At 37.0% G+C, this 23014-nt stretch overlaps 1 protein-coding gene across 1 annotated transcript in view; it reads right to left on the bottom strand.

Moving 5' to 3' along the window:
• NFATC3 (nuclear factor of activated T cells 3) overlaps positions 1-23014 on the bottom strand; it is a 96616-nt gene that overhangs the window by 13046 nt on the left and 60556 nt on the right. Inside the window, 3 exon segments of the mRNA XM_081032659.1 lie at positions 13891-14898; positions 19400-19526; positions 20563-20618. Of these exon segments, the coding sequence (XP_080888785.1) occupies positions 13891-14898; positions 19400-19526; positions 20563-20618 (1191 nt within the window).

Here is a 23014-nt window from a genome sequence, read left to right as displayed (position 1 = left end):
ATACAGAAGCATTTGACAAAATTCAATGCCCTACCAAGATAAAAACACCCAATAAATTAGGAATACAAGGGAATTTCCTCAACATGATAAAGACCATATATGAAAAACCCAAATGGTGAAAGATGAAAGCTTTCGCCCTAAGATCAAGAACATGACAAGGATGTCCACTTTGCCTCTTCTATTCAACATAGTACTGGAAGTTTTAGCCACAGCAATTAGGCTAAAGAAATAAAAGGCATCCAAATTGGAAAGGAAGAGGTAAAATGATTTTTATTCACAAATGACATGATCTCATACATAAAAAGCTCTACAGAATCCACATACAAAAAATATTGGTGCTAATAAATTAATTCAGCAGTTATAAGATATAAAATCAACACACAAAATAAAGTTGTATTTTGTATACTTTCAACGAACAATCCAAAAAATAATTTTAAACCATTTGCATTTATAATAGCATCAAAAAAAGGAGAATTAACCAAGGAGGTGAAAAATTTGTACACTGAAAACTACACATTACTGAAAGAAATTAAAGCACTAAATAAATGGAAAACAGTCCACGTTCATGGATTGGAAGACTTAATATTGTTAAGATGACATTACTATCCAAAGCAATGTAGAGATTCAATGCAATCCCTATCAAAATCCCAACAGTGTTTTTGCAGAAATAGAAAAACCAATCCTGAAATTCACATGGAATCTTAAAGGATCCCAAAGAGCCAAAACAGTCTTGAAAAAGAAGAACAAAGATGAAGGACTCATACTTTCTGATTTCAAAACTTACTACAAAGCTACAGGAATCAAAACAGTATGGTACTGGCATAAGGACAAACATACAGACCAAAGAATAGAACAGACCAAACAGAGCCCAGAAACAAACTGTCACAATATATGGCCAATTCATTTTCAAACAAGGGTTCTAAGTCCATTCAATGGGGGGAAAAGACAGTCTTTTCAACAAATGGTACAGGAAAAACTGGATATCCACATGCAAAAGAATGGAAGCTGGACTCTACCTCACATCAAAGTTGGAAGTTGGACTCCTATTTCACACCAAAGTTAAGTCAAAATGAATCAAAGACCTAAACATAAGAGCTAACATTATAAAACTCTTAGAAGAAGAAAACATGGGGCAAATCTTCATAACCTTGGATTAGACAATGATTTCTTAAGTATGACACTAAAAGCACAGGCAACAAAAGAAAAAAAATAAGACAAACTGGATTTAATAAAAATAAAAACATCAAAGCACACTATCCAAGTGAGTGAAAAGACAACCCACAAAATGGGAGCAAATACTTGCAAATAATATATCTAATAAGAGATTAATATCCAGAATATATAAAGAACTCCTACAATTTAATTACAAAAACAACTCAACCAAAAAATGCACAAAAGATCTGATTAGACATTTCTCCAAAGAAGACATACTAATGACCAATAAACTCATGAAAAGATGCCTAACATTAGTCATTAGGGAAATGAAAATCAAAACCACAAAAAGATACCACTTCACACCCATTTAAAATGGTTATTGTTTTTTAAAAATGGAAAATAAGTGTTGGCAAGTTTGGCAAGGATGTGGAGAAACTGGAACACTTATGCACTGTAGATGTAAAATAGTGCTGCCACGGTGGGAAAAACACCAGTCTGGCGATTCTTCAAAAAGTTGAACAAAGAATTTCCATGTGATCCAGCAATTCCACTTCTAAGATACCCAAAAGAATTGAAGACAGAGACTCAAACAGATACTTGTATGCCCATGTTCATACAAGTAGCAGCATTATTCATATAACAGCCAAACGGTGGAAATAAACCAAATGTTTTTCAACAGATGAATGGATAAACAAAATGTGGTCTACACTACAACAGAATATTGTTCAACCATAAAAAGGAATGAAATTCTGATACATGCTTGGAAACATTAAGCTAAGTGAAATAAGCCAGAAACAAAAGGACAAATGTATGATTCCACTTATATGAGGTATCTTGAGTAGGGAAAATCACAGACAGAAAGTAGAATGGAGGTTACCACAGGCTGAGTGTTGGGGGAAGAGAATGAGGAGTTATGGCTTAATGTGTATAAAGTTGTTTGGAGTGATGAAAAAGTTCTCGAAATAGATAGTGGTGAAGGTTACACAATATTGTGCATGTACTTAATGTCACTGAACTGTACACTTAAAATGATATTGTTACATATATTTTACTACTTTAAAAAAAGTTCAATGACAAACTAACTTTGGGTTTTCTCATGAAAGAACATTGTATGAAATGACTGGATTGGGTTTTCACAGCTCTAAGCATTAACTCAAATCAAAGACCTGGAGGAATTTTGTAAATCCCTCTTAAAATTTATAAATCCGGGATACACAAACTGTTCCTTTTATCTGAAAGTTTAAAAAAAAAAATTAGTTAAACATTTACAAATCCTGAAGTATGTTTGTGGAAGATGAGTAAAATTTCCCTGCTTCTCCAAGCTGCTTTCTTTATCAACATATAGATGTCACTTTACCAATATGTAGATGTTTCTGTTTTATACAAACAAGGCAATGACCTGAGGGGATATTGAAATAAAGCTTTGGAATCCTAGTTTTATCACTTATTGGATTGGTAACCTAAGGAAAGTCATTTAACCCTGTGAATCTGTTTACTTATTTTCTCAAAGAGAGCAGTGACTCCTGAAATGTATGTGTAGGCACTCTATAACGTTTTATAGAAATTCAATTATTATTACTTAAATTGATAAAGGCAGGACAATTAATTTATCACTTAGTGACCTCATCTAGTCTCATGGCTTTAAATACCATCTGCATGCCAACAACTCTCAAATTTCTATCTTCAGTCTATAACTCATTTCCAGACTCAAGACTCATTCATTTAACGGATTATCTCTACTAGAATGTTCAATTAGATATCTCAAATGCAACAGATCCAAAACTGAACACCAGCTTTCTTCAAAACCTGCTGCATCCACAGCTTTCCCCATCTTAGCTGATGGCAACTCCATCTTTCTAGTTGCTCAGGCAAGAAAACCTCGGTGTCATCTTTAACTTCTTTCTTTTTCATACCTTACATGAAATCTTGTCAGGAAGTGCTACTGGCTGTACCTTTAAAATGCATCCCAAACCAGACCATTTCTTAGCCCCTCCACTACTTTCTAGTCCCAATCATCATTTCTGGCTTGAATTACTACAACAGCATCTTAACTAGTTTCCCTGTTTTTGCCTAGGCCTCCCTAGTCTTTTCTCTATCCAGCAACCAGAGCAACCTGTTAAAACCTAAATCAGATCATGACTCATCTGTTCAAAACCTTGTAACAATGGCCTACAAGACCCTACATAGCAGTTCTGAAAGTATGAACAGGAGCACGTACGGTTCCCTGAGAATTTTTTTTTTAAAGGAGGGCACAGCTCACAGTGGTCCATGCGGGGATCGAACCAGCAACCTTGGTGTTATCAGCACCATGCTCTAACCGAGCTAACCGGCCACCCCCACCCTGAGAATTTTTAAGCCAAATTTTTTTTTTTTGGCCTTTTCACTATCATTCTCTCATGAATTTACAAGGGAGATTTTCAGTGGAGCTCTATATGGTGACTTTACTGCTGTAATAGGTAACGGATGTGTGCCTGGACATTCTTATTTTTAAAAGTTCTTAGTTTTAACTTCTAATATAATAAATACTGATAGACACAAGACACATAAATAAATGTTTTTGGAGCTCCTCAATAATTTTTAAGATTATAAAGGAGTCCCAAGACCAAAACTTTTGAGACCTGTTACCCTCCATGACCGGCTTCCCAGTACCTCCTCGACCTCATCTCCTACTCCTTCTCCTTACTCCATCTTGTTCAGCCACACTAGTCTCATTGCTGTTCCTCAGTAAAGCAGACATGCTCTCAGCTTATGCTGTTCCTCTGGCTGTGCGTTTGCCTGGATACTCCACTCCTCCCACAGGTATTCACATTGGTCATTTCCTCATCTTCAAGTTTTTGATCAAGTATTACCTCATCAAATAAGGCTTATTTAGATTACTCTTTAAAATTGCAGTTTGGTCCCCACAACATTTGTTACCTTTCACAACAATCCAAGTATCTTTTACCTTGCTTTTTCTTTGTTCATAGTACTCATTACCTCGTAGCATATTTTATAATTTGTTTAAACTTTTATTTAGTTTAAGTGTGTTTTTCCAGGACCCATCAGCTCTAAGTAGTTGTTTCAATCTAGTTGTGGAGGGTGCAGCTCACAGAGGTCCATGTGGGGACTGAACCAACAACGTTGTTGTTAAGAGCACCCTCTCTAACCAACTGAGCAAACTGGCCATTCCATATTTTGTAATTTACTTAATTATTGTGTCTATTGTTTACTGTCTGTCCCTCCCCACTAGAATGCAAGCTCTGCGATTGCAAGGATCTATTTTATTCATTGAGGGCCTACAATAGTACTTAACATACACTAGGCACCTGACACATGCTATCTGAATGAACAAATGACTACAGACTAGTTCAAAATGCAGGCCAATATAGAAATTAATATAATCAATGTAAATCAATGTGTAAACTTTATATTTGCAGTAATTCATATTATATAAAGTAAATCAATGTTATATTGTAAAAAGCACTGGTAACATTATAAAGAAGAAGCCAACAAGATTGTGTTGTATCACCCACACTACTGGATTTTTGATGCAAGGAAAAATATTTGACATTAAAATTTCCTATTGTGAGAAGGTATGACGATTGATCCAAATATACAAGGAAGTTAAGTATAAGATAAAGATGGTATTTTTAAATCAAATGGGAAAAATACGGGTTATTTAATAAACAATGTTTGGACAACTGGATAGCCATCTGAAAAAAATTAAAATTGGATCCATTCCTCATACATTCTGCAAAATAAATTCTTGATGGATCAAAGATTTGTAAACCATAAAAGTAATAGATGTTATGGGAGACAAAATTAAAGATTCATAAGTTACATAAATGTAAAAATAAAAATCTTCATGGCATAAACCATGACCCATTGGATAAAATAAATTATAACTCATAGGTCAATGAGCAAATGAACTTAATTATATCTTCTATAAATCAGCAAGAAAATAATCAAAATCTAATAGAAAAGTAAGCAAATATCAACAGAGAGCATAGATTTGTGACAAAGATTTTCGTCTTAAGCATATGAAGAAAAGGTACACAACCTTATTCCTACGTGAAATGCAAATTGTGAGAAGCTATCTGCCACCTATCCCATTGGCAAATAGTAAGGTGTTTTATGAAAGAATGAGTTGATCAGGGTATGAGAGAAATAGGCACTCTGACAATGCCAGTGGCAATGTAAATTGGTACCTTTATGGAGGACAATTTGGCAATCTTGCTCAAAACACTAGCAATCTCGCTTCTAGGAATTTATCATATATATACACATAACACAGCTTAAGATGAGAAATGACATTTGTAAATGGTTATTATTCCCTGTACTTGTTAAATAAAGGTATAGCTATATAATGGAATATTTGATAGACTATTTTAAGGAATAGTCTATTAAAACATCTTTCATGAAACTCTTTTATGTTATAGTATAGAAAATTACCAAGATTCAAAATATGGAAAAAGCAAAATGCATAATAGAATGCATAATATACTAGTAAAATGGGGGAAAATATACACAATTGCTATAAACAAACAAAATAGTTCTGGAGTGACAGCCAAAAAACTGGTAACTCAAATTGCCCATACTGAGGACAACCGGGTACCTAAGACGGAGACTTTTCACTATGTACTTTATTGTACCTTTGTATTTTTAACATATGAATGCATGACTTTTTCAAAAACTAATGATTACCTTAGGAAACCCAAATAAAATAGTTTTAAAAAAATCCCATTCTACATAAAATCATCTACAGATGCTTTTAAATACACAAGATGATTATAAAGGACTTAATTTGTTCCACATTCTTATAGATGTAAAGCTAGAATGTCTGTAACCATCACTTTCAACCCTTCGCTATCTTCCACCAGAATTGTTTCATACTTTTCCTCCAGCCCAGATAGACAGGCTAATGGTAGGCTTCAGAAATACAAAGGGGAAAAAAAGTCAGATATCTTCAAACAGAGAAGAGCTGTTTGAGTATATTTACGTTCTTACAAAAGCTAAGATCCCTGGCAAGATATAAGCTTATACCGCAAAGCCAGAGAATTGCCACCCCCACAAAAGCTGAAAGGGTGAAGCTAAAATTATTTATCTCTCATTTAAAATACTTTGTCCCTTTAATGATCCATCTTCAAAGGGACTCAAAAAGAGGGTATGAATTTTAAAATAGAATATATCTTTAGACACTGGCTTTGTATCTTACACATGACAGACAAACGTATACACCATGTTTGTGTTTATAGAAGATTATATAAATCACTTATAATTATTTCAGAAACCACTAAACACATGTAAGACAATCTAAATTTCAGACAGACCTGGATTCAAATGCCAGTTCCAGTGTTTGTGGCTATATAACACTAGGAAAGTCTCTGAGACACAGCTCTAAAAATAAGGCTAATAAGTCACTTTTCACAGATTGTAGGGAAAAACTAATAAGCTACTAGCAAAGTACCTAGCACAGTGCTTAAAAAAAAAGTTTTATTATCAAGAGTAACCATAATTCATTAATTACTTTTAAATACACTTTTGAAGTGAACATATTTGGAAGACTGTTGATATGCTGTGATACCGGTTAGTGGTAGCCTCTTGGAATTTTCACAGCTTGTGTATAAATTATAATGTCAAGTTGATTCAAAGAAAAATTTTTGTTCAAATGGGGTACTATTTGTGTTATGAAGATACACAGGCACACGTGATATATGAAATAAAAGATCTTCTCAAACGTTTGCCCTTGTGTGACTGGGTCTGAAAATTAAATTTTCTTACTATAATATGTCCAAGAGTGGTTGTGTCTAAGGTCCTGAATCCCCACTACTGTCCATTCTGCATGGGCCACAATCCAAAGCCTACATAACATTATTTAGGGAACTTTTCTACTTCTGGAATTATTCATCATAAATATGTTCGAGGCTAGATGCACATATATGCTTCCTAGAAGAGGACTCTTGAGTTACCCAGAGTCCCATTTAAAGGAGAAAGTTCAGTATTATCTACCTCTCTCCATCCCAGAGCCCCTAAGTGATTAATTATAATACCTCATTTGTGACACACTCTCACCACTGGCTGTACATGGCTTTCTTGTTTTTATTTATTTAAATACAATAAACACCAGTGAAATGAGTATTCAACAAGTGAACTAGAACACCGACATTATTTACCTCTCTGCTCCTGCTCCGTAACAGCCTTCTGCATCCCCCAAGATAACGACCTGAAATCTTATGTTTATTACGCCCTTGCTACTTGAAAGCAGGCTCTTCTGCTTGTCACCTATATACAGAACTGCAGGAGCTGAGGTCACATCTGGAGTCCCTGTTTACAGCTGAATTAGCAATTGCCCTACATCCAGGACCCGCGTGTTACTGCACAGAGCCTGCAAGCGGCAGTGTCAGTTTTCACCACCACAGCAGGTCGGGCTATATTTAACACGGACCCGCTTCTCTGCTGAAGAGCTGCAGCTGCGGCTCTGTTAGTTTGTGAACAAAGGAAGACGAGTAGGAAACGAGGGACTCTAATGGAAAGTTGTAACTGGATTCAGTTAGCTCAGTCACAAATTAAATGGGCCCATATTTAAAGGTCTAAGGCAGTCTAGTTTACCAATACTATAATCTTAATTAAAATGCATAAAACACAGCTGTGACAATTTATCTATTTCTGTACTGTTTTAATGTATATCGTTTGATCCAAAAACTGAGACATACACACTATAATGCACAGAAACGTTCAGGAAAAATTACAGCTCCGGGTATACAAACTGTAACATATGAGTAAAAACTCATGGATAATTTTATAGCTGTAGAACTTTTCAAGCAGGGGCAATGGTACATCTAAGTAGCAAAGAAAATAGCAAAATAGTTTTGAATAATGCCCTCATTGATTGAAAAAGTACATGGGGGGGTGCCAAAAAAATGCACAAGGTGTGACAATTAAGTTCATGAACTTGTTTCAATGCTGTTGCTAAGCTTCTTTGATTATCAGAGCGATTATTCATTATGAATTTATACCAACCGGACAAACAGTTCACCAAGTTTACTATTTGGAAGTGCTGAAAAGGCTTCATGAAAAAGTTAGACGACCTGAACTTTTCACCAACAATTAATTCATGGCTCTTGCATCACGACAATGCACCAGCTCACACGGCACTGTCTGTGAGGGAGATTGTAGCCAGGAAACAAATAACTGTGTTGGAACACCCTCCCTACTCACCTGATCTGGCCCCCAATGACTTTTTTCTTTACCCGAAGATAAAGGAAACATGGAAAGGAGGACATTTTGATGACATTCAGGACATCAAGGGTAATACGACGACAGCTCTGATGGCCATTCCAGAAAAAGAGTTCCAAAACTGCTTTGAAGGGTGGACTAGGTGCTGGCGTCAGTGCATAGCTTCCCAAGGGAAGTACTTCAAAGGTGACCATAGTGATATTCAGCAATGGGGTGTGTAGCGCTTTTTCTAGGATGAATTCATGAACTTAATTGTCCAACTTTGTATACAAGTGGACACTTTGGTCAGCGTTGCTGAAGCAGTAGTTCGCCATAATCAGAAGTCTCTGGTTGCTGATGGTAACCACTTTGAGCACCTCTTATAATTGCAGAAGTCAAACGTGACTTGTATTCATCTTTTGTTACCGGTATATATTGAGTATTACAATTTTAATAGTTTTTTCCTTTCTTAATATTTGTATACATTTTTTTGGCACCCTGTGTATTAGAGCTTTCTAAGGGAACTGCCTGAGAGAGAATGTGGCTTGGTAAAGATTGGTATTCTGCTGTTGTTGTTACTCCGAGGAATGCCCCTAAGGAGGAAGCCACACTACTGTGAAACACAAAAATATTTCTGGGACTCTTCTAAGCTTGGGAGGTTGATACGAGAGGCCAAAATCACCTCAATGAAACTGAACAAAGATAACTGTAAAGTTTAATCTTGGGTTCCAAAAAACAACATATGCAAAAAGCCACGGGAGTGTGCAAGGGGAGAAAGGGTGTGATTTAGCAGCATTTATGACTCACTAAATCAACAGTAAGATGGAGCTAAGAACATCCCCTGACTTCAAGCCATACTGATAAAATCTTCAGAGCAAGAAAGGTGACAGTCCCAATAGACTCTGAGCTGGCTGGAGTGTGTTCCCTTCTGGACACTGTGCTATGAAAAGGAACTAAAACAAAACACCAAGGTTAAGCAGAGGGGAAGTACCATGCTGGTGAGGGTGAGAGAAGGGTACAGTTGTTGCAGTGTTTTTAAGACTGGGCAAGAGATCAAGATTTCACACACGTGAAAGGCTATTATAGAAGAAGGATTAGATTTGTTCTACATGAATCCAGAGGAATCACAGCCCACACAAAACATGGGTAGCTGGAACTTAAAAGGCCTTGAGATGTTCCAAAGACGCTGGTGAAAAAGACATACACAGGAATATAACATCACTAGGGATACCCAAGTACGAACCCCAGTGTAAAAGCGTAGAAATAGAGACTTTAAAACGTCATCTATACTGAGAGTCTATCACCTTAACATTGCCCGGACCCCTCTCACACACCAAGGCTCCATGGAGAAAACAGCATTTTTTCCATCTATTCTACTTGCTCTACACCTGCCGTTATCAACATACAAACTGATGAGAAACATGATTGCAGATATTGGAAAAACTCCCAGGGTACTGAATTAGGAGTAAGAAGACTTGGGTTTTAGTCTTTATGCTATTAACTCCATGTGTTACCCTGGATGAATACCTTAGGTTCTGTAAAACTCAGATTCTTTATCTATAAAATGAGGGAGCTGCATTAGGGTATTTCCAGCTCTACAAGTCTTGAATCTGAGCTGAGGTACACTAGTACCTTTTCTATTAAATCTCACTGAATTTATAACAAAAATATAAGGTGTTAATGTCCTCATTTCTAAAACTAACAGGTAAGTAATACTTGAGTGATTTCTGACAAACTCCACCCTACTTAAAAACTTCAAAAATAAAAAGGATATTTTATTTTTGTTTTAATCTTTATCTTAATTTTAAAAAGGGTGGGTAAACAAATAAAAAACAAAGAGGACTAATGAAAGTTATTAGGATTAGCTAATAAGTATACTTAACTAGTATAGCACAATTTTTAAAAAATTGTGTCCCCTGGTTCTAGAGTAGAAACTACTTTGTACTTAATACAATATAGAAAGGTTAAAATTTGAGCTCAGGCTAACTGCAAAGTTCACTTTAAGTGCTGTAGATGAAAACAAAGGGGGTTCTACGAAAGTAACCTCACAGGGTGACCTGATCATAACTTGCTAACTGGGCAGGTCATGGTGGGTAGCCATGCCCCAGGTCTGTAACTTCTTTAGTGAAAGATTTTAAACCAGCCCTATTCATTGTTCTTGTGCATCTGGGTTAACACATCTTTGAAATACCAAAACTAATACCCCTTGAAGGGTAAATTAACCTTCAAGAGAGCACATAATCTTGTTAACTATCCTGTAATCCAATCCCTGCCTTGTTTTCTCCAATCTTCCATGTATGTTCCCTCCTTAATTTCAAATGCATTAAAGCTGCTGCAAAACTGTTATCTCTGGGAGCATTTGAGATCTTGCTTCTTGGCACATGGTGTCAGTTTGGCTCAAATAAACTCATAAAAATTCTCTACAGGTTTGGACGTTTCTTACTTTGAAAGTGCTTCTAATCCTTTTTTGGCATGTTTTATGGCTTTTCAAGCTAGCCAGAAAGGAGACATTCAAGTACTATGGAGTTCAAGAACTGTGAGATATGTTGTTATTGTTTTTGATGAATTTATATTAAAACTTTGCAGAACTATAGGATTTTTCTAAGTATCTAGAATAATACTAGAAACCCAATAATATAGTCAATGAGTCCGTTGGCAAATACCAAAATTCATTTTAGAGTCCAAGTATCAAAAATGCAATTTGTAAGGGCACTGGATGGCTCAGTTGGTTAGAATGAGACCTCTCAACAACAAGGTTGCGGGTTCAATTCCCACATGGGATGGTGGACTGCGTCCCCTGCAACTAAAGATTGAAAACAGTGACTGGACTTGGAGCTGAGCTGAGCCCTCCACAACTAGATTGAAGGACGACTTGGAGCTCATGGGCCCTGGAGAAACACACTGTTCCCCAATAAAAAAAATAAAAATAAAAATACTTTAAAAAATGCAACTTGTAAAAATTATATATCCAATAATCCAAGGTGCTTAGGAGTGCAGTTTAGTTTTTTTCCCCCCTCTAATTACCTCTAACACCACTGAGCTTCTATCAAGTCTCCTGACAGATGGCAATGAGGAAATTCAATAGCCAATCCTTGTCTGGGGCTACACACAATATGGGGACTTTTCTTGGTTATGTGCCCTATACAAGAATGGAGCAAAAATGAAATCGCTTTTATACTTGCTCTCACAGACCTCATTTTTCCAGATTCTCTGTTTTTGTTACACATCTTCACATATTCAAATGGTGAAATAAAATTTTCACAACCATTTCTATTAGTTCCAATTTGCCCCCCCTCCAAAAAATCTCTTAATCTGTGATAAATTAGAAAGAGCAGGTTCCAGCTTTGGTGTCTTTTTAGAAGGAAGAAATGTCCTCATCTGGCAAGAAAATGAGCTGGGATACCCTTTGAGGCCTGCTCAATAAATCTCATGTCTTCAGTTTCATCACAAATGGGTGGTAGGTTATCACTCAAGGGCTCACCCTTTGTTTCAGGGATGAAAGTTCTAAATACAAACCTTGAAAGTACTATGAATAGTTAGTTTAAAACTGCCAAAAGAATGCATAGGTAACATTTTAAAAGCCTGTGTATATTTGAAAAAGCCTTTATTTATTTAAAATCTGTTTTGCATCAAATAACCTCCTCTCTACCTGGTGTTCATCATTATTAAGTAGGGAGTGACACATGCCAGCTGTGCATTAAAAAATCACTTAATGCCAGAGCGCTCAACATATAAGTGTGACAGATCGGATGTAGTTGTGAACATGTGTTCATGCCGTGAAATTCTGCACACATTCATGGAGAACGTTCCACTATTCTCTAGGAATTCCAAAAAGCTTGAGGGATCCCCTTTGGCACAGAGTTCTAACCACCACGGCCTGCTGTTGCTGGGAGGCAGCCGTAGTGCTGAAAGAGAGAGACTAGACTGAAAAGATCTGATTCCATTCTCAGCTCTGCTACTTACCAGTTGTGTGACCTTCAGAAAGTCCAATTCTATAAATGTCACTATCCACCTCAGAGACAGAGGATTAGTAAGGTTTAAATTAGAGAAGGTATAGGAAAATGTTCTGTAAATTGTACGTGTTGCTTCAATTTATACAAATACCTTCTGTCAGCATACAAATGACGTGGCACATCCCCTTGTGTCTTTGAAAGCCATCCTCTACTACCATTCACCGTCCAGTCACAGACAATCATGCTTTCCCAGACACAGCTCTCTGCTTCTGCTTTTGTCGTCTAATTTGCCCTCTGATCCTCATTTACTGAAAACTTATCCTCTAAGACTGGGCTCAAAGGTCATCTCCTCAAGGAAGACCTACTGAATCCTTTGAGATTTAATACCAGCTTTACAACTAAGTAGTAAACTCAGCCTCTCTAGAAATGTAAAGAAGATGGCTGAGCTAGAATTATTAAGTTGGTGCAAAAGAAACTGCAGTTTAAAAGGTTAAAAATAATTACAAAAACCGCAATTACTTTTGTACCAACCTAATACTTTTCAATAGACTAATACAGAATCAGAGCAAGAACTAAAATTCTATATCCATGTATCAGAATCTTTAGAATTTCCATATTGTATAATACTTACAGATAGCTTTAACTGAATTCCTATTTAGACAAAATTTCACTACCATATAAATGATAAAGCCAAGAATAAGCCCTAATATTACTTATTACCTGAAAATCCTATCTTGGGGAATTTTCAATTATTTAAATAACTAATAGTCCAGAGTTTGTTCCTCCATTTATTGATTTCATAAAGACAGAGGTCTACATACCAACTTGCTACATTTATATAAATAGCTTCTTTTTATCCTGGTGCCAACAGCTGTACCAATAGCAGCAACCCAGTCTGGTCTCATACTATCACCACTACCTGACTCCACAAGATGGCAAGCCACAGAGGAGCAGGTTCTTCACTCGTTTGAGTCTCTTCAAGGGCAGGAACTCTATCTTAATACATTCCTAGTATTCCCAGCATCTCACTCTGTGCCCTGCAAATTTCTGGCATTCAGCAATGTTTACTGAATTAATGCCCCTGAGTTCCATTCTCTAGACAGTGACCTCACTATACATTTTAGAAGATGCCCGTGCACACACAATGTGATATACAGATGATGTATTACAGAAGTGTACACCTGAAATCTATGTAACTTTACTAATAATTGTCACCCCAATAAACTTTAAATAAATAAATAAATAAATAAATAAATAAATCAGCACACACAAAAAAGAAGAAATTAAAATATATCAATTTCAGTGGGGGGGAAAGGTGCCCAATAAATCTCATGTGTTCAGTTCCATTATAATCGGGTGGTAGGTTATCAATTGAGGTCTCAGACTTTGCAACAGATATTAGTGTAAAACAGATTTTAAAGCATAGATTTTCATGTCTATTCTCAAAGTCATATATAGCTTATTTCTAATAACAACTTACTAAAAATCCCAAGCATATGCCAATCAGCTATCCACAGTAGCTTTTTTGACTCTTAGAGAAGAAAGTTCCTGATTCTTCACTGCTTCAAGAACATAAAGATGAACTTACCATCATCTAAAGTGATGTCCTGCAGACCAATTGTTGAAAAGTTAGGTTCCTGCTCTTCAGGTTCAGGTTTAATGTTCACAGTTGCTTCATCAGATGGAAATGAAGCTGGATCACACAAATTGTGACATATTAAGGATGAAGGTGCAGAAAGACCTCCCTGGCCTGTACTTTGTGCTTGAGTTGAATGCTGTCCAGAATGCATTCTGGTGGCTAGAGTTGGTGATGAGGCAGTTCCTGAGCTAGGAGATTGGTAAGGCATAGGCTGTAGCTGAGGAGATGGTGGTCCAGAAAGTGGTGAACTGGCCAGGGGATGAGAAGCTGCTGGGGAAACTGCTGTAGCAGACCCCGATTGTGAAGGACCATATGTAATGGATTGTAACTGAGGGGAAGGCTGACCTGTGATCTGGTCAGCCACTGGAGAAGAAAGAGATCTTTGTCCTGTGTTTGAACAATGGTATCCCATTGACTGCAGATGAGGCAGGGTCTGCACAGAATGAGGTGTGTGGGCTAAGAGATGTCCGGGTGAGCCTGAATTCGAAGAATGGAAAGGTAGGGATGACGGTGGTTGGCAGCCAAGATTCATTAAATTAGGAAGAGCTGCATCCTGCTGAAACAAAACTGGATCAAATTCTTGACTAGAGGCAGCATTAATAGGAAGACAAGTTGGTCCATTGTATACAACATTACTTTGCATAGGCTGATAGGAAGACCCCACAGGAGGTGTTGGTGTGACTTGAAAAGGCTGGTGCATGACTGAAGAAGGTAACATATGCTGTTCTTTACCAGCACTCTCATCCCTACACTGCAACTGTGGCAGATGGGTTGAGGTTACCATGGATACATATGTTTGCTGGATGGGACAAACCAAGCTTCTCTGTGCTGACAGCACACTGTCACGTGGGTGTCCTTTATCTGAGGAAGGCCTCTGGGTCTGGGCAGAATGAGGCACAGACAGTGATGGAACTGAAGACAAGTCAATTTCTTCTCTGTGTTCTTGCTTCATCAAAACTGAAAAGAAAATGATTAAAGCAAATGTTATTACATAATACAAACAATAATTACAAAAGGCCTTCATTCTAGGCTATACAACTGCAGCACAAATCCAAGCCAGGGGGTTGAGAACTCAAATGCTTTCAGGGAAGGCAGATAATGTAAAATATGGTAAGTCAGTAAGCGTAAGACAACAGGGAGTGGTCCTTGCTCTAAAAGTATTCAAGTTAAAAAAAAACACACAAACAACAAAGTCCATGCTTTTAAGCCTGCAGTATACTGTATTACCAAGGAAGATTCTACTTCACCATTCCATCAAGCAAAGCAGAGGCTATGAATACCAGTCATTATCCCTTATTACATCAAAAAAGTAGCAGATTTATGATTTAGGATGAGTCTACCTGATAGAAGGACTACCTAAAGTATGAACCAATGCATTTGACTTATTCTGTTTAATGTGTATCAAAACAGAAAAGAACGATCAGTTAATTTATCACGTGTCAAAACAATTGATTTCATTGCTTCTCTTGGCAAGCATTTCAGTCCACTTTTCTAGAAATTATCTACTTAGCCTCCTACTGAAGTGCTATTATAACTTATTTAAAAATAATTTTCTTGAATTCACATCTCATTGTCTCTTCCTTCGTATTACTTATTAAGATAACTAAATATTTCATGATCTTCACAAAATACAAGTACAGCTGATCCTTGAACAACACAGATTTAATTGTGCGGGTCCACTTATACATGGAGCTTCTTTCAATAAACCTGTACTGTTTTCAATCTGTAGTTGGGAGTCTGCAATGCAGAGGGCCGAATGTATTTCATTTTATGTCAAAAGAAAATAACTGAGACCCAAAGCAAGGTCAAATCTCACCTGACCATTCACTAAACCCTTGCCAAGAACAAACCTCCTCACATAAGCATATCTCAGTCTGAGGAAATGAATTAAGACAGTCCTGAGAGTATATTTTACTATAGAAGTGGTAATTAATGAACTTGTTTGGTGATGTATTTGAGTTGTACACATCACTCTGGCTTCCTAGAAAGTACAGAATGGGCTCATCATTCATCCACTTTAGCCTCTAAATCTGGCAACTGGTGAGCTAACCACCCCAAGGACAGAGAGAAAGGTATATCCACACTCTTCTTCTTGCTTCTACCACACGCCCATGTTCCCGACCCAGGCCTCCATCCAGTTTCTGATTCTTGCTCAGGTGTTCCAAGTATGGGTCTACTGGCTCCTGATTTCTGTCATGTCTTTATGTACTTATTTTTTTTCTAACTTTGGCAGAACTAGAACTTTCTCCCTGGACCACTGGATTCTCTTTTTCCCTCTTCTACTTTAGCTCCTACTCTGGTCCCAGAAAAGCTACAGTGAATTCTATATCCAGAGCTACATTTCTACGTAAGGACGGAGAATATCTAAGAAAGCCCACTCTCATTACTTAATTCTGCATGGAGGAGGTGAGGCCCTTGGTTAAGTTAGTGGTTGGTTATCATGCACTAAAAAGGAGATAGAGGGATTGAAAACTACAGCATGACATCCATCTTTTTTGCACAATCCAATCCTTACTTCTATGTTACTGACCCACATCTGGGTACCTAGATTGAGAGTTCTGCTGTGCTAAATCAAGTGTATTTCCACTCTGCCAAAGCAAGTATTCGCTCTTTTGTCTATAAGGGATTCCGACTCCAACCTGACCAAAAGGAAGTCCTCATTGCTGGCGTAAGGTAATTCATTCTTGTTTGAAGGGAAATGCCATTTAGAGACCTTACAATACCTAGAATAATTTGAGTTTAAAAAAGATTAACTCTATCTTTTGTGTTATATATGCTCATTTTCAAATTTAGAGTGTTGATGGACGGAGGGATCTAGAAAAACAAAAAATCAACTGGTCTTGTGGTTTTCAAACCATGAGAAGCCTCACACTCATCTCCAAGAGATGTATGTGGGAGAGCAGGATGCAGAAAGTGGGAGCTTTCTGGGCTTCTTCTTCCAGGATAAACAGCATGCTAGCTTGCTTTTGTCCTTTTTGCATAAGCCTTTTTGTATAAGGCTTTATTTGAAGGATAACAGAATTTAAACAATTTGAAAACCACTGCTTTGGTCTTACATCCTTGTTTTATAGAGACATTAGTTAATCAGTGGGGTACAGTCTGTGGCAGAACTGAGACCTGCTCTCCTGAGTATAAGGCAGTTTTCTCTCCCAACTGAAACAACCACAATCCAAAAGTTGGTCTGTCCAGTCAATTACTTAGAATACAGAAAATATTTTCCCACAGGCAAAATACTACACACGAAGTCTGGCTCTAATGCTATCTCTAAAAGCCACATTATTCCAAAACCAGAGATCCTATGGTACCTCCAGCACAAATAACTTCTGCTGGGCCTCAGAGGGAGGTATTGTCCCTCCACAGCTTCAGGGATGCTGGGGTAGGAGTGGGGATGGGATGGGGGCTCTCACATCAGAAGTTCTGAAGCTAGAGGCTGAGAATAAATTCAGGCAGCACCACTAAGAAAGAGCTCTGTGCTCTATTAACTGTCTTCATTTGATAAACTAAACTGATGTGGGATAAATAATGCTAAATACCATTTCTAATAAAAAACTTAAAAGAATCATCCATTTGCAATTAATTGATTATTTCTCCATTGCAGATCCCTATTGTTAGGGGATTGCTAAAAGGGTAACAAATTGACAAATCCTTTAATAAAAAACAAGCAATTTAAGAATATCTAAAATTTTTACAAGATTTTAAAAGGAATTATTTGCCACAAACATAAACAAATGGCTAATATCTTCAATATAAAGAATTCATACTAAAAAAAGAATTCATACAAATTAATAAGGAAAACAAAGTAATTCTAACATAACAAAGATAGGGTTATACACTAGAATACTAAAAGAAGTTATTAAAATTCTATAAAACTGATGAGGAAAAATAAAAATGTTCATGTTATAAAATTAGTATATGTGGTAAGGTTCCATTTTTTTTTTTTTTTAAAGTTGTGTCTATGTGTGGATCAAAATGATGTAGAAGGATAGAATGACAGTTTTAAAGTGGAAAAGAATTTGGGTGTTTTAAAATATTTTTCAACTTGTGATTTTTTTAATAATTCACAGTATGCATTTGCTTTTGTAAAAATTTTATTCAAAATTTCATTTTAGAAAAAAACAAAAAAAGCCAAATGCTGCAGAAAAAAGACAGTAATCAACCAGAACAAGGATTATCCAAACACTCCTATGTGTCCACTCTTCCTTCTGTTAGTTTGTGCCATCTGATTTGTATTCTGTCAACCATAAGACCAGTAATGACAAGCATAAGGCCAATATTCTCTCTGTGCTCTGGGGCAACCACTGACTTCCATTCTCCTATGTAATGCCCTCTAGGACTCTGCTTTTATATTGTGTTCCCAATTCACAAGCTGATAATGTAAAGGCATTATACTTTCTCCTGTCTGTTTATCTGTTCAATTACTACCACTATGAGGGTAGTAATCAAAATCTCTAATCTGCATACACTACTGCTTTTCCCCCCAATCCCAGAAGCCCTCTCCCTCATTATTCAGGTTAGACTTTACAGTCTTCCATCTCAACAGCATTTGATAACACTTTTGCACTGTATGTCTTTAGCTGTCTTTCCAACTATATCAAACTTCACACTCTTCAAACTGCCAAATCACCACACTCCCCTCTGCTCAAAACAGGAGACTTCACATCATTCTTCACCGAAAAAAATTACACTATCATATCGAAACTTGCTCAACTCCGCAATACCGAATCTACAAACCTTCTTAATGCACATCCATCTTGTTCATCTTCTTTACCTTCCTTCCTGTTCCTTCTCCCATCTAAGGCCGATTTCAACTTCTTTATTTTAAATCCTATCCCCCCAACTTTCTAAAAAACCTTCTGCACATCCCAAACACCCTAGTGATTTCAATCACTTTTTAACCTTTTTTGGTTTTTCCCATATAAATCTCACTTTCCACAGTTAGCAATCTGAGAAAAGACTAAACTGGTCATTGACATCTTACAGAAACAGAAGAAATATAGGGAAAGTAATTTTATTTTAAACATTATATAAATTTAAGGTGCACAACATGTTAATTTGATACATTTATATATTGTAGGAAATATGATTTTTGAAACACATTTTTGATCATGTCACTTCCCTGTTAAAGCTCACTTCTTGCAATGCTAAGGGCACAAGGGGAGTTTACACACATTCAGAAACACTTGCCCTTCCTGTAGTGCTGGTGATTTTTGGTAGCTCCTGAAAAACACACTTCAAATCTACATTCCATCTTCTAATTTCATTATAATAAATGACAAAATAACAACTGATATAACATCTAATATTTAAAGTCAACACAAACTTTATAGATTAGGCATATATTGGAATTTTTATTGATTATAAAGCATCCTACCGTGAACATTCTAATATAGGATTCATTGAATAACTTTTTTTCATTATGAAAGAAAGCTCTGTAGCAAACCATCACAATTTCTCGTACCTGGTGTGTAAGTAAAACGTTGAGACTGGCTTTTTTTCCTCTTGCCATTGCAAAGATAAAAGTGCACCTGCACTGCAGCTGTAACTGCTGGGTTATGATATGGAGGAACTTCAAGGACAATGTGAGCCTAAGGAGCATGGAAAGGAAGATTGTGTTACACTCAGAACTAAAAATGAAATGCACCTGCTAAACTCAGCACTATTCATCAGTCTTATCTACCCAGACCCTCCCACCATAGATCATTATGCATACCAACTGATCATGTAGATCACCTGAAGATTTAGTCTATGGATACTCTAGTCTTAACAGAGATGAGCTCTTTAAAGTAAACCATTAAAGGAAAAACTGCTTGTTACTCACCCAATTGGATGAGTAAAAGACATATAGTGAGATACTCTGTTCCGCTGAATACCACATTACTATACATCTTAAATGGAAGTCTATTCTGGTTTCTAATCAAATGTAATATTTCCCAAGTTATGTTATAGTTTAGATTCCTTATCTTAAATTTTATATTCAAAATCTTCTAAACTGACAATGCACAAAATTTGTATCCATATAAAAAATAATTTTACACAACCAGGGTAAAAACCTTTAGCTCCAAACCTACTGCAATCCTTCACCTAATTTCTCCAAAGTCTTTGGAGAGCACTGTGGGAAGTGGTATTCTCTACCTCAAAGAAGATTCTGTCTCCATTCCAACCAGGAAGGGACCACAGCTTTCAGTGTTGAATCCTGGAAGGCTTACTGCTGAGGAGTTGGGAATAGAGTATCAAATACATAAACCCATGAAGGCTTGTCCTCCTCCTATTTTTTGCCTACTATATTGTAGGCAAAATATGGTCTTTATTGAATTTGTTTGATTTCTTCACTGAATTCAGAGAAATAAATTAGTAACTTCAGTAAGAAACTTCTAAAATTTTTCATTTCTAATTTCTTCTTTGCTATACACAAAGAGGGGCTGAAAACACCAACTGTTTATCTTGCTTAAACTTTAATTTTAATATCAGGAAAATATCTCACATCCAAATTTCTAAAAATTTTAATTTACTTTTCTATTACTTAACAGATAAAAGGCTCCTCGTCTGCACCATAATCAGCATTATCCAATTTGCTCATTAAACTTCTTAGTTATTTCTAAAGAAATAAGGCAAATTTCTTACCCCTTGACATTTTTCCCTGATTATTTTCCCTTCTACCTCCCACTGAGGTCGTCCATCTGTTGAAAGAAACAATTGACAATTTAAAGTAATTCAAGCCATGAAGCATATAAACAAAATCTAATGTATTTAGTATTACAAATTTATTGGCAAAGGGAATCTTTTTCTCACTGACTTCCATTATGAAAATAAAATGTGTACCTATGAGAAAAAAACATAGAGAAAAAAACGGCCTGCCTAAATTAGCAGGCCCCACAGAGTTTCTTCTACCCAGTGATATTTGAAAATCTGAGAGCACCCTCCACCAAATTGTGGCTTGCATGCCTTCATAATGGGAAATTCACTCCCTCACCAAGTAACCCATTTCATCTTTGGACAGTAACTGCTGCTGGAAAGCTCTTTGTGATAAATGAAAACTGTATGTATAGTATCCAACCATTGGTCTAATTACTACTCCTTAAAGCCACCAAAACCAAATCTTGAGTGCTTCTCTGTGCGACAAGATTTCAGGTATTTAAAAGCAGTTATACCTGCCTGTGTCTCTTCTTCTGCTGGCTAGCACCCCCAGTTTGCATCTATTCCTTACATAATATTTCAGCCTTCCTGATCACTCTTCTTTCACTCCTCCAGTGTGACCACCTCCCTCCAAATAAATGCTCCAGGTCCAGAAGTGATAGTCCAGGTGAGAAATGGTGCAGCATGGCAGAGACTGACTGAGGCTCTTGCCACCCTATATAGAGATGCTGTGTCTCTGTTACAAGTTTTCTGGGGCAGCCGTACCATATTCTCTCTTACACTTAGTGTGTGGCTAGCAAGTGTTCCTCAGTCTGCCACATTTCCTACTGCCCAGCTCAAGCTCCCACACTGTACACTTATGCAGGTTGGTTCCTCCACCCCCAACCCTTGTTACGTTAATTTATCCCCACTAGACTTCATTTTCTTGGATCACTTGGCTTGTCAAGATCTTTTTAGATACTGACAGTCTTCTAAAATAGGCTTCTAGGCTTTACAGATTTGTGTAAAGATCTGGCCCACACATTTTCTGTCTCTTTATTCCAAGTGAATTATTGACCTGGGGAGAGCCCCGCGTGGCTACTAAAGCTCTCATTTCAGTCTGATGAGCGGCTATTCTGAAGCATTCTTTTTATGTCATGGGCATTCACCCAGTGACTAACCCATACAAGTATCTTCACAGCTAGCATGACTTCTTCATCTGGTCTGTGAAGATATCAGGAGAGACTCAATCAAATACTTTCCAGATTGGGACTATCATTTCCTGGTCATCCTTATGCACAAGAGACAATATAGACAAACCCTATGATGCCTACTTATAATTACGGCTCAGTTCAGCAATCATTTGCTGACATACCAGGCACTTTGGTTACTGAGATAACGGAGATAGGATACCGTGCCTTCACTCTGTGGATGAAAGGCAAATACAAACAGTTCATTACAACGAAGTATGGTAGTTACACTAACTAATAAAATTGTACGCTGGAAGCACCAAGAGCACAGAGGTCATGGTCCTTAACATAGTCTTGGGGTGGGGATGTAAGACAAGAAAAGCTTCTCAAGGAGCTCCGGAAGTTAAGGCTTAAATATAAGGGGGAACTCAGATGATGTTGGTTGGGGGTGGGGGTAATAGTAATCTAGGCAGAAGAGATAGCGTGAGCAAAGGCAAGATGAGAAGAAACCACATGATATAAGGACCACACGCAGCCATGATGGTAGAGTGTAAAGTATGAGGCAGGGAGCAGTAAGAAATGAGGCTGGAAAGATAGGCAACAGATTGTGGCCTAAATGCCACATTAAACAGCTTAAAAAAATGAAGGGATCACTGAAAGTGCTTTCAGAATGGGAATTACATGTTCACAACTGCGATCTCATCTGAAGCCAATAAACTGCCACCAGGATTCAAAAGCTCTTAAAAGTGAAGCTCTCGGTTAATAAAATGAATTCTACAATGAAACTGCCTTATACACACATATTTATTATATTAGACATAAATGAATTTTTACAGTGGAAAGGCATAGCGTTGAGGTACTATCTCTTCCTCGTAATTCCTGTTTTGCTTAAAATATGACCTCAGCAGAAAGCGAGTCCTTGACCACCTGATATAAATAGCTCACTATTCCATCACTATCACTTTACCTTCTCACTTCACAGCCCTTTTATCTGGAATTACTTTGTTCACTTATTTGTTTATATGTTTATTGTCTGCTCCCCTACTAGAATGTAGGCTGCATCAAAGCAGGAAACGTGAAGGTTTTACTCACCCTTATATCCCTAATACCTAGACTTTGTCTTTCACATAGCAGTTGCTTCATATATAATTGATGAATTAATAAACTGTGAAACAGAACTGATATTTCTTTAAGACAGGCAGTATTGGTCAGGGCGGAAGGGGTTGGAAGGAAGTGAGTTTAAGGAGAAGACAGTTGTTAACACGGTTTCC

This window comes from Rhinolophus hipposideros (genome assembly GCF_964194185.1).
Source record: "Rhinolophus hipposideros genome assembly, chromosome: 21".
Lineage (NCBI taxonomy): Eukaryota > Metazoa > Chordata > Mammalia > Chiroptera > Rhinolophidae > Rhinolophus > Rhinolophus hipposideros.
Note: the sequence above shows the minus strand (reverse complement) of the source record. Positions and strands in the feature narration are given on the sequence as shown.